Source organism: Manis pentadactyla, chromosome 7 (genome assembly GCF_030020395.1).
Source record: "Manis pentadactyla isolate mManPen7 chromosome 7, mManPen7.hap1, whole genome shotgun sequence".
Lineage (NCBI taxonomy): Eukaryota > Metazoa > Chordata > Mammalia > Pholidota > Manidae > Manis > Manis pentadactyla.
This window is the reverse complement of record NC_080025.1, coordinates 31,770,805-31,787,308: the sequence shown is the minus strand read 5'-3', so window position 1 is coordinate 31,787,308 and position 16,504 is coordinate 31,770,805. Positions and strand designations below refer to the sequence as shown.

General features: G+C 48.8%; 1 protein-coding gene across 1 annotated transcript in view; it reads right to left on the bottom strand.

The window, feature by feature from the left end:
* Positions 1 to 7,792: 7,792 nt before the first annotated feature.
* Positions 7,793 to 16,504, bottom strand: part of SFRP1 (secreted frizzled related protein 1) — a 53,412-nt gene continuing 44,700 nt past the window's right edge. The window contains exon 3 of the mRNA XM_036877490.2: positions 7,793 to 11,175. Coding sequence (XP_036733385.1) covers positions 10,853 to 11,175 — 323 coding nt within the window. The 3' untranslated portion in view covers positions 7,793 to 10,852. The remainder of the gene's footprint in view (positions 11,176 to 16,504) is intronic.

The following is a 16,504-nucleotide window of genomic DNA, read 5'->3' as shown; positions in this document are numbered from 1 at the left end:
ATAGTAGGGTGACATCAGGTCTGGCCAGCTTTGGCTAGTGGCTCATGGGAACAGAGGGCAGAGCTGGGCAGAGGAGCCTGAAATTGACAAGCTGTGGAAGAAACAGGTTGGAACCAGGTCAGGTCATACTGAGGCAGAGCAGAGACGTGGGACGGGATCATGCCGTTGGAAAATCTACTTAGCCTGCAAACAAAGGCCTAGTTTATTCTTTAACTTAACCTCTATTTCATTCTCCCTTCTTCCTTAATTAAGTAATATTGTAACAGGACAGAAAATAGACCTCCAGAGTATAAATGGACCTACATGGATAAAGAATGACGAGATCTGGATAAACACAGTCACTTAAATCATCCTGTTCTTAAGACAAAACTTCAAAGACGTTATTAATCACCTGTACATCATGCCTTATACCCCTACGCCAAAAGGCACTATAAAACGCCAAACCTAAACCCTTAAGTACACCTCCTCTCTGAGGTTGCCCAAACTCTTCTAGTGGCTATTTTGCCTTAGTACTTTCTTGCTGCTTAAGCCTATCATGCTTTTTGTCTCTGAATTCCTTTTCAAGACAGGAACCTGCCAACAACCACCACCGGGTGTAAGTGTCCCCATCACTTTGCTATTTCATTCAGCTTTCTAATCTCAGACACAGCTGCGGGATCATGGTCTTTAGAAGCCTGCCCGACGTCTCCTTTCCTTTGCTTTGGAAAGTTCTCAGAACATAAACTCACTCCATCCTGAGCTCTGCGGCCTCCCCAGTGTTAGGGGGGTAGTACATAGTTCCCACGCAGTGCAGATACAAGCGGACACTGGACGCAGGTGGCCCTGGCTTTAGGAGTCGGCAAGGGACCCGCCCTTATGCTGAGCAGGAGTTTAATGACTTCCCTTTCCTCCCTGTGTTCTTCTAGGCTCTCCATTGCCTGCATGGCTGCACAGGTAAAGGGGCCACTCTTCCTGGCACGACACAGCTCTGACACTTGCTACCTCTTCTGCTTTAATGAATTCCTTCCTTGCTTGCACTTGTTCCACCTGATTGCAAATTCTTCCCAGTCAGAGGCAAGGGTCCATCCTCCCCCATTGGGCTGAGGTTTCACCTAGTATGCAGGGAAACCTCCCAGACAGGACTGACCAGCAACAGGACCAGGGAGGTGTCCAATTTGACCAGAAACAGACCTCTAACTTCATTAAACTCTCACTTACCCAGTAAAATAAAAATCACGCCCATCAGCAACATGGCAGTGGACAGTTGTCATGACAGCCCCCAGGAGAGACCTAAGAAGGAAAAGACCCCTCTTCTAAGAATCTTCCCAGAGAAATCATGACTATGCCACCCCCTAATTTGCATACACTTTGCCCTTCCCGCAAAAGTTCCCACCGGCCCCGGGAAGGGGCCTCTCTGACTGGGTGGCCCGCCTCAGCTACTGGATGTTCTGCGCCTTTTCCCTCATTAATTTGCCTCTTGCTATATACCTGGTACTCATTTGATTTCCATCCTGCACATAGCCAGGAACCCTCCACTGTGATGGAGGCCTGAGGGCGTGGGCCTCCCATGTTCTGGAACAGTTACACACACACACACACACACACACACACACACACACACACATGCAAATTCAAGTGCACACTTGCCAACACCAACACCTACAGACTCTGACACTGATTTACGCCCACATGCATACCTACAGACACCCATCCACACACATCCACACCCTGAAAAGAGATGTGCTCTTTGCACACCAATTTATGGATCCACTTTTTTTTTAAGGGCCTCCCCTGAAAGAACTGAGAAGTGGACAAAATCCCAGGGCTTCCTAAAGAAGGCTGGTGGCCCAAGAAGTCACCTACGGCTGATTTTATAATACGCTAACTTCCTTTGGCCCCACCGCAAACAGGTTTTATGCATACCCCATCAGAAAATGCACCCTAAGTTCCTGGAAGGATTGGGTTTTTTAAAGGAGTAAATTAGTATTCAGGGAAAGTGGTGACTGGAATGTCAGGTAAAGAAGAGAATTTCAGGTAAAGTGGCAAGCATGGGGTGTTCATCCCAGAATTCCGAGTTCTCTCCATAGACGGACATGGGTGGTGGTCTTTCTCTGTATGTTCTCTGACTCATTTTCAGCACAGGTCAAGTTCAAACACCTCACACTGCCCGGAGAGTGACTGGGCCTTGAGGAGGTCCAGGAGGATCTGATTACCCAGCAGAGAACCTGATCGATGCCAAAGGTCTGTGTTCCCATCTCCCTGTCCAAGTTTCATTCCTGACGGACTGTAACTTCCTGGTTCAAAGACAAAAATCCTTGATTCCTTCTTCCCACCTACCCTCTTCACCAAAAAGGCTGGCCTGGGATAGAGGCTCTGGAGGTTTGTCTGGACACCACCACCCCTCTGTAAATCAGCATTTTAATGAGCTAAGTGCACATGAATCAGAAACACAAGGGTCAGGGTTCCTCTGAAATCCTTGGAGAGAGAGGGGGAGGTACAAAATGCACTCCAAATTTAGCCTAATCCACAATCAGAAGGCAAGCCAGGCCCCTGTCAAGTCTCCCTTGTCCCCCAGTGTTTGGCCCAAAAACCAGGAACCCCATCTGGTCAGGACAGAGCTGGAGTTCACAGCCCTGAATTCCTGTGGCCACCTTGTGACAGCTGCCTGACGGCCCGCCTGGGGGTGGGGGCAATGCACACAGGCTCCCTAATCAATACCAACCATCCTGAAGGCGCTGTGACGGGCCCTCCCTGGCAGGCAGAATATGAGGCAATAATGAGAACAATGAAAGAGCCTGACATGGAAAGTTCAGTAGGAAACAAGCAATTACATGAGAACAAACATTCCCAACGCCACTCACAATCATCCCAACACATCACAGTGATTATAAAAACGATAGCAACAAATTTAGACCCTGAACAGTTTGCACTTTGAAAAAACAGTCCTCCTGGGGCCAAGCTGTGCCCCTCCCTGGGAGTGTGTGTGCATGTGTGTGCCTTTTGAAACACATGAATTTCATTTGACTTGATTTAAAGCTGGATCGCTTTCCCTACAGTTGAAACCACTTCTCCTGAATGAACACATTTCCATCCACCAGGCAGGGAGGAAACAGTGAGTCAGACAAGAGGGCAGGATTTTTTCTGGGCCTGCTGTAGGTTCAGCCTGAGGACTGGTGAGAAACACTTAGAAGTGGAGAGAATGGTCCCCTGGGGTAGAGCTATGCTCTGCAGATCAGGGCTGGAGGTAGGATCACAAACAGGAGGGTCTCAGGTGGCAATGTTTTGCTAGGGGCCAAACAGCCTGGGACACACCAGCTGTCCCGTTTTTCATCAAGCTCCATGGCATAGGCAAGCCATTGCAAAGGGTTGGAAAGGTGAGTTCTTGCCTTCCAGCCCACTGAGTGGAAATAAATGCAAGCCTCTGGGTCCTGGTGTGCATCTAAACTGTCCCTGCTTCATCTCTCCCGTGGGATGCCTTCCTTCCCTATCGCCAGCCTTCATCTCATAAACAGCTGGCAGTCCTGGCTCTGCCACGGGGAGGCATCCAAAAATAAGGAGGTAGCTTGAGGGAATTATGGAGACACAGAACTTATACACGGTGGTGGTGGACAAGTTGTGGGCAGAGCTAGCAAGGCTTCAGGCTGATATTCACTGCAGCCCTGTAGGCTGGGGCTTATTTTTTTTCTCCAGCTGACTCCAAGCTGCCTCCTCCTGTCTTTGTCCTCAGTAGGGGCCTACCCCAGGCCATGCTGGAGTGCAGCACTGCTGCTAGAAGTCACTGTGTCTTGCCAATGGGTTTCAGCCCCGGGCAAGTTCGCTATGGATTCAGTGTGATCAAAGAAATTGACAGCAAAACGTTCTTGGAGTGAAAGGGTTATACCCAACTTTATTTCCAGGTGGCAGGTCACCAAAATCCCATTCACTCAGAGCAAGTCTGCATGCAGCAAGCTGGTCTCTACCTCTGGGCCTCTCTGTCCACACAGTCGTCCCACACAGCCATCCTCTGGGCCTCTGTCCTCGGTGCTGCCACCACTCCAGCCTCTGCTCTGCTCTCCTGCAGCCTTGCAGCCCTGCCACTGTGTCGCACCCAGAGCACTGGGCAGAGCTCTTTATATAGAGTCAATAGCCATGCAGTGCCCACAGGTGTGCAGTGAGCTAGTCAACCACAGCCAAGTGAGAATCCTGGCCACAGGAACTCTCGTTTTATCCACACTGAGTTACCTGCTAAGACAAGCAGCCAAATTTGGATTCCGGTGGCCTCAGCTGCCAGCCTTAGGAGGGAGTGCTGACCCTGGAAGAATCCAGCTATTTCTCTGCAACCCACCCTGGCTGTCTGTGGGCCACATTGTGAAACAGGCATGTGACATTTTGGTATGTGACATCTTTATTCTCCAGATTATTCTTCAGATTATGGGCTTAATCTTCTAAGCAAAATTACCCGGAGATGTAAAAACTCCCCAGAGAACTAGATAGCAAAAAGAGAAACAGAGGCCCTTAAACCACCTCCTACCCTCAATCCATTCCCAGGTACAAATAGTGACAGTGAGTGTGAATTATTAAAATGGTTAACAGAGATGGGGGTCATGTACCAAGCTCATCAGCAGAGTGAAATAAGACTTTTTCTTTTTAAAAGAAATCTAATACAGTCCTGGGTTTTGAATGCTTTATTTAAGTCCTGACATCCAGGGAATCTCAGAGAAGCCCTGTCCCGGGATCCCACCTAGCCAGCAATGAGCAGACCTCCTGGACTATTCCAGCTCCAGGGCCCAGGACTCGGGCTTTGCAGAGGAGGAAGGGCAAGAGCATTGCTTGGAGCTCACGGCTGCCCACAGCAGAGCTTAGCTGAAGTCCCCAGGACAGGGCCATGAGGACTCGTAGCCCCCCCCACCCGTTCTGGAGCCCAGGTGATGGGAAGGTCATCCTAATTGAAACCGCACGGGGTTTCAGCTGTGGAAACTGCTGGATCCTTTCTCCTTCCTCCCACCTCCTCTTTCTCTGCTTACACACATGCAACTTTCCCTCCTTTTATTTAAGCAAACAACTCTCTCCGTGATTAAGTACAGCCCTTCTTATCTAAATAGTCAACAGATGGATACAGACACGGGTGCTTTCGGCTATTTGGAGCTGGTTCTGGTACCCGTCTTCTCCAAACCCTCAAAAAGCAGCCTTCCCGAGGCTGCGCTGACAGAAATGCCTCACTCCTGTTCTCCCAGTGAGTCAGCCTGCAGGGTAGGCTGTCCTCGATTCATCAAAGGGGTGGGATTTCCCCTCCCAAATACTTGAGATTTCCACCACCACCACCCCTTTTCTTGGCCTCTCCCAAACCCTGAGCTTGAAACTGCCCAGATGTGGGCAATGCAACATGCAGAGTCCTGATTCTGTTGTCAAATTCCAATATTACTTTAGCTGTCGAGGTAAATACCACCAGTTGGTTTAACTCCAAGGATCCCTGGTGGTCCAGGGCTGGGGGCTGGGTTGCTAATAGTTTGGTTGAGTGAGGAAAGAAATAAAAGGAAGGAATCTGACTTTCCGGAGTAAGGGGAGTCTGAGCGGAAAGTATCAGCCCTCAAGGCCTGGGACAGAAGTGAAGTCTAACTGTGGACTCACAGCGTTGACCGCCCCCTATGCGTATCTAACTGCCACTCTCCCACGGTTTCTTTCGGACCCAAAGCATGGTTGATATGCTGAGTCCCGAGGACATGGGCTTCATGTGGGGTCCCTGAGGGGGCATTAACACAGTGGGGAGCAAGGCACTACCGAGCCCAGGCTGCCCTTCTCACATATCCCTTCCAGCCTCACTACTCAAAGTGTGCTCTGCGGACCGGCAGCGTCAGCCCCGCCCCTCACCCTGGAGCCAATCAGAAACGCAGAGTCCCACCCTGCCTCAGACATACCCAATCAGAAGCTGCACTTTAACAGGTCGCCAAGTGACTCGTACCGCATTCAAGTTTGAGAAGCACTCCTCAGAGAGGTGATGTGCCCAGCAATAAAGGAAAGCATTAGACTCATTCCTCCCTCGTGTATCAGCTAACTTACCCCTTTTATTAACCAATACGTAGAACATCAGAAAGGGCGGCAGCAATATGAAGTGTGTGGAGAGAGGAAAGGAGATACCAAAGACAATCTGCCTCACATCCCTGAGCCGCTTATGTCCTGCTAGGAAGTTTTGCAAACTAAAACCCAGTGGACTTCTGGGAAGCCAAGAACACTACTTCAAAGTTCAGAAGCCTTTTTGGCAAACCTGAATCTGAATTTGCAGGGGTGGAAGGCAGAAACTGCGTGTGACCAAGCTCCCTTCTGTGGTACGTGCTAACATTTAAGAACGGTCCTCCCTTTTCCTTTGATCCTGTCAGATGATTGGCACACATTTCTCAGGAATGAAAGTGAATTGGTGGCTCTTCCGGACCGATTGGAGAAGGCAGACCAACCTACCCTGGATAACGTGGTGGCCCTCATCTCTCTGCCCCTGGGTGGGAGGGCGCCTGTATAATTCCTTGGAGAGGAGTAGGTGCCACAGAGGGCACAGCTGTGGGTCATGGTGCTGTCAGCATCTCTCAGGCACAGTCACAAGCAGTCCTGACCCTTGGGCACCCCAAACTCCAAGGCAACTCCAGCAGCTGAAGCCAAGATGCCTTTGTACATACCTCATCATCTTTTTGCTGATTTGTTAGGAAAAAAAAAATGCAAAAACAGCAACTGGAAGTTATGGGTCATGGTGGAAGGGCTTCAGTGGGGTGACAAGGACATCCACACCCAGCCTAAAGGAGATTTTCCTTCTCATTAACCACAGGGATATAAAAGGAGACACCATTTTCCCCTTGGCTGAGCTAGCATATTACTAGTTCACCAGTCAGGTTCACTAGTATGAGAAAATCTTCAAAGGAGCACGATGTTAATGGAATTGTCACAAGTCCTCATACCATGCCTGAAAAATGTCTGTGTGGTTTGGGGTGACTTGGGAGTATTTGCTCATTTCTAGGCAAAACTGCCAGTTGTTTGAGGTTTGGGGGTGCCTTGTAAATCAGGTGATGACAACTGAAATTGTCACTGAAATTGCTTTCAGAATTAAAAGTCACATTCAGGAGTTCCTTTGGCAAAAAGCATATTACCTAATCTGAAACAGCCTGTGCTCAGCAGTGGTCCCACATGACCAGTGGCACGCGCTGGGTCCAAAGGGGAGCTCAGCAGTAATTCTGACAGTGGTCCCACATGAACAGGAACAGGAGCCCTGGGCTCTAGTTCCAGTGACACTACTGACCGGGGAGCCCTGGACTTCTTGGGCAGCCCTAACCATCTCATATCTGAGCTTCTCTGTGAATTAGAGGGATGGTCCTGGTCTCCTCGAAGGTCGCATGTGGGTCTAAGACTCCAGATACCAGAGAGTTCTCAAATTTTGGTTGGTAATGTCAACATTAAATTAGCTGGAGGGGAAAGAGCATCTGAAACCAAAAATGTGGAAAAGAAACTCAGGCAGGGTTGAAAAAGACATTCTTGTAGAGCGAGTATTTAACCTCCTCTCTGATCTGAAACATGCACAGCCAGCAGAAACGCTTCTGCAAGTTATTCCCGAGAGCAGATGGTAAATGTGGGCCGGGGGAGAGTGCCCTGTGTGTCTCCCAGGTGCTCCTCCAGCCCACCCATATCCAGTTATCTTTTGAAAGCTATTAAACTGGGACCAGAAAACATCATGGACACATCCAAACTCAAGAGGGATGTGTGTGTGTGTGTGTGTGTGTGTGTGTGTGCGCGCGCGCGCGTGCAGTGGAAGACAGGGAGCAGTATATTGTTGTGGAGGAAAAAGTAACAACGCATGTTATCATTGATTAATTGTGTGATTTTAGTCAAGTGAATATTGATACATGGCAGGAAAAGCATGAAAGTAAAATGAACACATATGGGAATCACTATTAACATAAGTGATAACATCAAAACATCTGGTAAAATGCAGTTAAAAAAACAACACAAATGGAATGTAAAACATTTTCACAGTATTCAAAGCTTTTGTAAAAGATGTAGACTTTAAGAAAGGAGGGCTATGGGAAGGAACTAGAGGAAACAGGAATTTCATCTGTGTCCTATGTACCTGCTGGTGAGAGGTTGCAACGGCCAGTACATTATTCAGGGAGTTAGGGAAGGTGCGTTTCTAAGACAGATCGTCTGAGCCCACCGCATCTATGGAGTTACAACCAGAGCAGTTAGTTACTTGGAATCTGATGAGAAACACAGATTCTAGGTTTGGGCAAAAGGGTTTCTGTGTGTTACTGATCCAAGCGACAACCAGTGTTCAGATGGGATCCTGCCTTAGGGAGTCCTGGTGGGTAATGCACCAGCAGCAAGTGCCAAGAGTTACACAGTATATCCTGAAAATAAAGTGTTCTTGGGATCCTCACTTCTCTTTTTGTCTTCCAAGATAACTACTGATATTCTTCAAAGGTTGAGCTCAGTTCTGCCAATGACCTCACAGGATTCTACGCAGAATGATTATCTGAAACCTCTGCACATATGACCTCTGCATTATCAATAATTGCCAAGTCACATACAGACACCAGAGACCTATTGGAAAAACCAGTGGCCAGGCCAATGAGTCTGCACATAGATTGGGTTACATCCTTTGTTGAGAAAAACAAAGATTTGTGATAAAAACGCAGCACTAGGCCCATAGCCTCCCTCTGCACCCTGAAATTGCTGATGTATGCAGACAAAGCTGGTGGGCATCTCAAATCCCCAGCAAAACTCAAAGTCCTAAGACTCTGAGGTTGGGGAATACCTTCAGCTACACCTCACATTTCCATTTTATTTGGGGCTCTTTCTAAAAATGCCACTTCCTACCTGGCAATTCCCACTCAGAAAGGTGCAACATGACCACCTATTCTTCCATATTCTTTCTGGGGTAGCTGCTAACATCCAACATAAAGCCCTCTCCTTAAGGCCTCTGCCTTGGACAGAGGGCCCTATTGCATGACAAGCTGTCAAAATGAACAAGAGACATATGATCACTGAACTCTTCAGTTAATCAACCAAAACTAAGATTCAGATCCATACATTCATGAAATTGCTCTGAATTTCAGGTGACAACAGGAAAGTAGAATTATTTCTAATTAACTAATATATATACACACTTCAAAAAAAAATTATCCAAAATTACAGGCAAATCACATAAGGTCCCCCAAACTTTGTGATTAAAGGTCAGAAATAACAAAAAAAAAAATGTTAAAATGATGGGATCACTAATCATGAGAGGTTCATTATATCAGGATAACCCTCAGGCAGGGAACAAAGTCAACAGGCTGATTTTCAGACTGCAGTCTTCAGACATTAACAGAATGTCACTCTGTTTCTGTGTCAGGTCAGGGCTACAGGGTAACACTTCCCAGCCTCACTGCAGTCTCCCGAGGGGGTATAAACATTCACCCAGAGGGGTGACTGCAGAAGTTCTCTAGATGTTACAGAGAATTAAGACTCTGGCTTGGGGGAGAAATTAACATTACTTGTTTAGAATGACTTCCTATACACTGAACAAGAGGTAATAAAGTTGCTTAAGTGAACGGCTTTAGTTCAGCACTTACTAAACACAAGGCTTTGAGAACTATCTTAGAGCCTTTAGGAAAATCTGCAGACTTGTGCTGCCTTTGAAACTCTCTCCTTGGAAGGGGACACTTGTGGCTTGACTTTCCTTCTGCAGGAATGAAAACAAACATTTTTTTTTCAGTGCAGGAGGACAGACAGGTTGGCTCTTCTCAATTTCTTTGACCTATAGGAATCAAGCTTCAGGAGACCCTGGTCTTAACATACCTTTCAAATACTCAATGTAGATTTTCAAAACCTAGAAAAGCAAACAGGGTTTTTGTTGTTCTCTTTAAAAAAAAAAGGTGAACAGAGGAAATTAGAACACTCAGCTCTCCACCCAATCACAATTCACCCTGACTAGCAATTTGCCTGACTGTTCTAGATCTTTTCCTCTTTGTTTCTTCTTGAGGAGTTAGAATATTCTAGTTTCTTGAGCTATGTGTTTCAAAAACCACTCAGCATTGCCTTCTCAGTCTTAAAATCATTGTCTCTCTCCTGCCACTGGTTCGGTGGCCGCAGTGCAGCCTCTTCCTCACACACAGGCAGGCTAGTGCAGCCTCCACGTATCTGGGGGGTGGACCAGCACAGAGGCCGGTGCCAACTGCTCAGGGCACCAGAAACCAGCTGATTCAGAGGGAAGGACAATCACGGGGGAAGCCAGGGCAGGCATGACCTCCCTTTGTTCTGTGACACACTGTCTTTGCGGCTTTTCCCCCCTGCACCTCTACCTTTCTGGAATTGATCTTAAAAGTTCTAAACGTGGTGTGTGTGTGTGTGTGTGTGTGTGTGTGTGTGTGTGTGTGTGTGTGTGTTTCTGTCTAAAGCAGGTGGACAGAAAAATTCTCTGAAACGGAAAGCAAGGCCTCTTACCAGGGGTTAGAATATTCTAGTTTCAAAGGCAGAGATCAGCTGACAGATCCATAAGCAATTTTTAAGGACACAAAGAAATTTTCAGAACTTGGTTTTTGCCCAATTCCCTTTTCCTTAAACTGGCAACATTTTCTTTTTTAGTGAGTACATCTCTGGCTGAAAACGGTTCCGCACCTCCTTTTACTAGTGACATGCTGGTCCACACAGTAGACTGAAAAGGCTTCCTAATCTAAATGGGGCTCCTCTTACCTGGGCGAGCGGCTTTAAATATTGGCTACCTGGGCTCTGGAGCGCGGCTGGAGGGGAGGGGGCGGGAGCTGGGAGAGCAAAGCCAACCGGGTTACAGCGCCCCCTACCGGCAGCGGCAGGGCGTGCCAGCTGCCAGCTCCCAGGGACGTCGGCTCAGCCCCGCCTGCACCCCAGCCGCCCCTGACCATCACTTAAAGACCGACTGGAAAGTGGGACACTCGTGATTTTTCATTTTCTTCATGAAGTTTTTGAATTCCCTGTTTTTCTTGTCCCACTTGTGGATGGCCGTCAGCAGGTACTGGCTCTTCACCTTACGGCCCATGATGAGGAAGTGGTGGCTCAGGTCGTCCAGCTGGTGACAGGGGCAGTCGGCCCCATTCTTTAGGTACAGGACGAGCTTCTTTAGCTCCTTCTTCTTGATGGGCCCCAGCTTCAGGGGCTTCTTCTTCTTGGGGATGATCTTTTTGTCGCCGTTTTCTTTCTTCACTTCTTTTATTTTCATCCTCAGGGCTAGAGAGGGTGAGGGCAGGGAGGGAAAGGGAGACAAGGGGAGAGAGAGCATTTTAGAACACAGCTTTTCGTCGTGAAGATAACCCGGGCTTCCCGCTGGAGGGAGGGTGCAAGGTGAGGCAGAGGGCAGGTCGAAGGAAGAGGTGGTTGTACGGATGGGTCAAGGTCATACCAAGGTCTAGGTCAGCCTTTCCATCCTGCTTCTGCCCCCTGCTTTGGTGAGGTCTAAGGATATCTCTGACAGTCACCAAAGAGTGCCCTGAGGATCTCAAATTAATTTGCAAAACCGAACCAAGTATCTTTTTTATTCTTTTAATTTTTTTTTTTTGCAGTAAGTAGCTATTTTCTCCTTTTTTTTCCTTCCATGTCTCTTTACTGCAGCAACTCTGAATGTCATACTGTGCTTTGAAAGAGACGAATCTGTACTCTAATAGAATGCATAATCTAATGCTAGAGACCTCAGCATCCAGAGAAAAAAACGTAACCCTGAGTTCCCTTTTAAAAACAGAAACTTACTGGTTTAGCTTTTTTAATATCCAAAGGACCTAAAACTCCTGGGCAGTTGGGTGCTGTAAACAAGACAGACAAAATCTCCATGTGCCCACCTGGCAAGGGGAAGTGAACAGGCACTTCAAATGGTCACGCTTGACAGCATCATACGTCAGTGTCCAACATCAGCACCGATGAATCAGAGTCCCTGCCTCATGCCTCCGGGAGCTCTGGCAGCAGGAGCTGCTAATGTTCTGCACCACGAATCCACCACTAAGGAGGGCCACAAATGCTCTGTCCACGGTGTGGACCCACCCAGACCAAACTCTGTTGACCTCCAGACATATTAGCCTGTGAAGTCCTGGGAAAGTCCTGACAGATGAATCCAGGTGAGGATGTCCTCAGACCTAACGGGGGCTTCTGCTGCTCTCCACACAGCTCCCTGCAGAGAGGGAAGCCCAGACCCTGAGTTATCACCTTTTTAATGTCAGTGTGTGGACCACGTACAAGACTTATGGCTACGCAGGGTCTGCTGGTAAAGATAAGTCCATGTGTAGGCATTCAGTCAGTGTAAGTGTGCTAAAAACACACCGCCATTACAACCAATTCCCCTCCAAGACTGGCCATCCCCAGATACTGTCCAAAGGAGTGTCAAATCATTTTCTAGATGCTAGTCTAGGTGAACTCTACATGTCCAGAATCCTTCTGAACTCAAAACTACCAAGCTCAAAGCTTCTGCCCACACTCCAGGAGGGAAGGCTTGAGTCTGAACTAAGAAACAAGAGCTAACGATTATGAAAGCGTAAGGCATGCCAGGAAGTGGGCTAAGTATTTTCTGTGGATTTTCTCAATTAGACCTAACAAGTCCGTGAGGCACAGGGGGTTAAGTTTGCTTGCCCAAAGTCACAGTCCTAATCGTAAACGCCTGTCTGAATGTGCACTTTCATCACCGTGCTGTCCATACTAACTCTACAGTTGCAAAACCCTTTATAATGAACCCAAAATTTAGAGTCCTGACTTAATGGCCTGGGAGAACAAAGGGAGGTGCTCAGCCTCTTCCCAGTCCCACCAACATGTCAGAATGACTTGGCTTAGGAAACAGAAATCACTTGGTTAGAAGAGCTCACTCTGACCACAGGGAAACTGTGTTTGTGAGGCTTTCGTATTTAATATTAAGTTGATTAGAAAACACACCCTTGGCCAACCTAAGAATAAGGAGGAGGGGAAAAAAGCCTAGGAACAAATCTTTAATGAATGTGTCAGTAAATTAAACATGCTCCCACTGCTTCTTGTTCTTACAGAGCTCCAGCTCTGGCAGCCTACTTAACCCCGACAATCCCCCGGGCCTGGCCCCTCTTAAGAAATGCCTCACTCCCAGGGGTGGTGGGGGGTTCAGGAGCTGGGCACTAAGCAGCACAATGCTCTCCCCCAGGGTTAACGCTGACGTCTCAGCTGGGCCAGGCTTCCTGCGCACGGGGGAGGGAGCTGAGAACAGCTTCCCAGTGAGTTCCTTTCTTTAAACTCTCTGATCATGCTGCAAACACTGGACAGTGTAATGGGGACCAGCAGGTGGAAGGGGCCGCCCACAGAAAGCAGCAGAGACCACCCCTCCAGGACCTCCCCTGCCGAACAGGCGGCCACGCTGCAGCTTCCCTGGTTGGCTTGCAAACCTTGTAGCCGGTAGTTCACTTAGGAAAAGACTTTAGCTGTCCCAGTCCGTGGCTCGCTGGATGAGAAAAGGTCTCCCTGAGGTTGAGTGAGGGACCAGCAAAAGGAGACTTGTTGCCAGGCCTAGGGAAAGTCAGGTCCCCATCCCTGCCTCCCCTCTGCAAAACAGAGCAAAGGGGACTGGGAGAAACCCCTGAGAGAGGCAGCAAACGGTGCTGCAGTGAGGCAAAGGCAGTAGGAACACTTCTGCTTCACAAGGCCCTCTGTGCAGTGGCCCCTCAGTATTCAATGACTCCCAAGCTACGTAAGGCTGGAACCAAGCGTTGCTCGAGGGGCTGTCCCTTACATCACCAGGACGCATGCCTGCCTCAGCTGACAAGGTGGGCAGGCACCCTCTTTTCTTGCAGAGCCATGAGCAATCATTTTTCAAGTGCTAGGTTCTGTACATGAGCCCAGGTTAGGTGCTTAATGCATGGTTCCTTATCTAAGGCTCACAGTAATCATACTAAGAAGACATCGTTATTATTTATTACAATCAAGGGGAAGGACTTGGGTTAAGTCATGACAACATGAGGCCACGGTTTGGGAGAGAGAAAATCAGAATTAGACCCATGCCTAACCCCCAGACCACACTCCTTCCTCCTATACCATGACCGCGCTTCAAATGATACTGCTTCAGTGGAAACTATTTCACTCTTTTGATTGTGTTGCTTTTAATCACAACTCAAATCAAAAATCAATGTTCCTTTGCCATGACCGTGTAAAGGAATTTCGTTTACATAGGTGGGGGACAGCAAGGGGAAAGAGGAAATCAAATGATGGAAATGTGTTGTGCATTAGACTCTTTATTTCTTGCCATTTGGCTCACTTTCTTTTTCGAGGTGGGGAGAGTAAGGAGGAGGCACATATGGCCAGAAATTACTAACATCTTTCCATCTTTCAAGGGTTTATTTTAGAGATGCAGATTACCAACAATGTTTGGATAGGCGATTAGCTGTCCCAGGTTGATTTCCCCGTGCCTTGTGGATATGTGGACAACCCCCCACCCTGCCACACCCAGGGGCTTCTGGGACAGGGGTGGCAGCTGGCCCCAGAGCAGCCCGGGACTGAGCACCACTCCTCCCCAGCCGGCCCCCACCGTGCTGACGGTGCCTGGACCCCAGAGGTTTCACCCAGGGATGGTGCTCACAGCTGGCAATGCACATGGCAGTGGTGAGCAGACCAGAGAAGCTCCAGGAGGCAGCAGCTGGGCACGGGCTGGAGGGCTGGAGCCTGGCTTCTAACACTGTGACTACAAAGCCTGCTTTTGAGCACCGAGTCCCAGTCTGCCATCCGTAAAGTGGAGAGTGCGGTCTGCCAGCTGGCTCAACGGTACCACCACCCAGGGGGCCTGGGCTGGGCAACACTGGGGAGCCAGCAAGCTCACCTCTAGCACCAGCCCCCACCCTTTTCTTCTGCTCCCCCATGACCACACGCCCCTCTCACCCTGTGGGACACTGCCAACTAGGCCCTGGATCTCAGCAACCTGTGACAGCTGGATCCTGAACTAATACAACCAGGCAATAAACAAAACACTTGTTTGGTTTTCTTATCAACAAGTTAACATCCTCCAGGAGTAGAATATTACTCCCAGCAGCCACCTCACTGGTTCCTGCCAGCCAGAATTCAGAGACCCAGAAACTCTGAAAACCCAAAACTTAAGGTTGAATTAGGGGCTGCCTGGGTCTTTCTCAGCTATAGTCCCCCCTATGTAGGCAGACCCTCAAAGTTTCACCCTACATTCAGTCACCTAAGACTGTATTTTTTTTGCTCATAAACTATACTTCCTCGGTAGTCACCCCAGAAGCTTGGCCATATTTCTGAGGCTGACATGAGAACAGGAAACTCATCACACCCATCCCAAACCCACACTCTTGTCAAAACCATCTTTTCCTCCTGACCTGCTTATACTCTTGGTACCACCATTCTCCCCATTGTGGGGGCAGGGTGCATGGACAGAAGGCACCCACTGGCCGAGAGCCAGTCACTTACGCAGTCAATAACACGGAACTGCTGCAGGAAGTTCTGATGGGTGCAGGAAGGCTCTGATGGGAAAGGTGGGAATGGGCAGAACTAGACACCAGATTTGTGACTCACCTGGTTACAGATAACAGAGCGAAGAGTAAAGTGCAGAGAAAAGAGACGAATGAGGGACCCTCAGGAGCACCTTCACTGGGGTGAGAGGAAGGGGCGGCACCTTGCAAAAGTCACCGGAGGCACAGATGGAAAACCGGGCACCACGTGTCTCGGAAAGCAAAGGAGGGAGGTGCTCCAAGTGGAGGAAATGCTGCTCAATCCCGAGTGCTGCACAGTTCCACAATGAGCATGAGACTAGATCACTCAACCTGGTCTTCAGGGGGTCTCCGATGACCTGGGAGGCCAGGACCAATGGGCCGAGGGAGATGCCAGAGTGCTAAAACCAATGGGAAGTGAAAAGGAAAGGTTTGCCATACTGACAATCACCCAGGTTCTGGACTGTTCCTGAAGAGTTACCACCAGCCACGTCCAGCCAAACATAGCACATCGAGCTCACATTCATTTCCATTCCTTTCTGAAGTCAGTTTAAAGTTATAGTTTAAAAAAAGTTATAAACAGGAGGGGCGGAAGATGGCGGCGTGAGTAGAGCAGCGGAAATCTCCTCCCAAAACCACATATATCTATGAAAATATAACAAAGACAACCCTTCCTAGAATAAAGACCAGAGGACACAGGACAATATCCAGACCACATCCGCACCTGAGAGAACCCAGCGCCTCGCGAAGGGGGTAAGATACAAGCCCCGGCCTCGTGGGAGCCGAGCGCCCCTCCCCCCAGCTCCCGGCGGGAGAAGAGCAGGCAGAGCGGGAGGGAGACGGAGCCCAGGGCTGCCGAACACCCAGCCCCAGCCATCCGGGCCAGAGTGCAGGGCCCTGGATACTAGGAAAACAGGGCAGCAAGAACAGTGAGCAGGCACTGGAGGCTGGGCGACAGAGGACATAAGAAAAGCGCGCGACCATTTTTTTTTTTGCTTTTTTGCTGTTTTGTTTTGGCGAGCGCTTTTTGGAAGTCTTAAAGGGATAGGGACCCCAATACTAGGGAAACAGGGCAGAAAGACCGGTGAGCAGAGGCCTGAGGCTGGCACCGGAGAATAAAG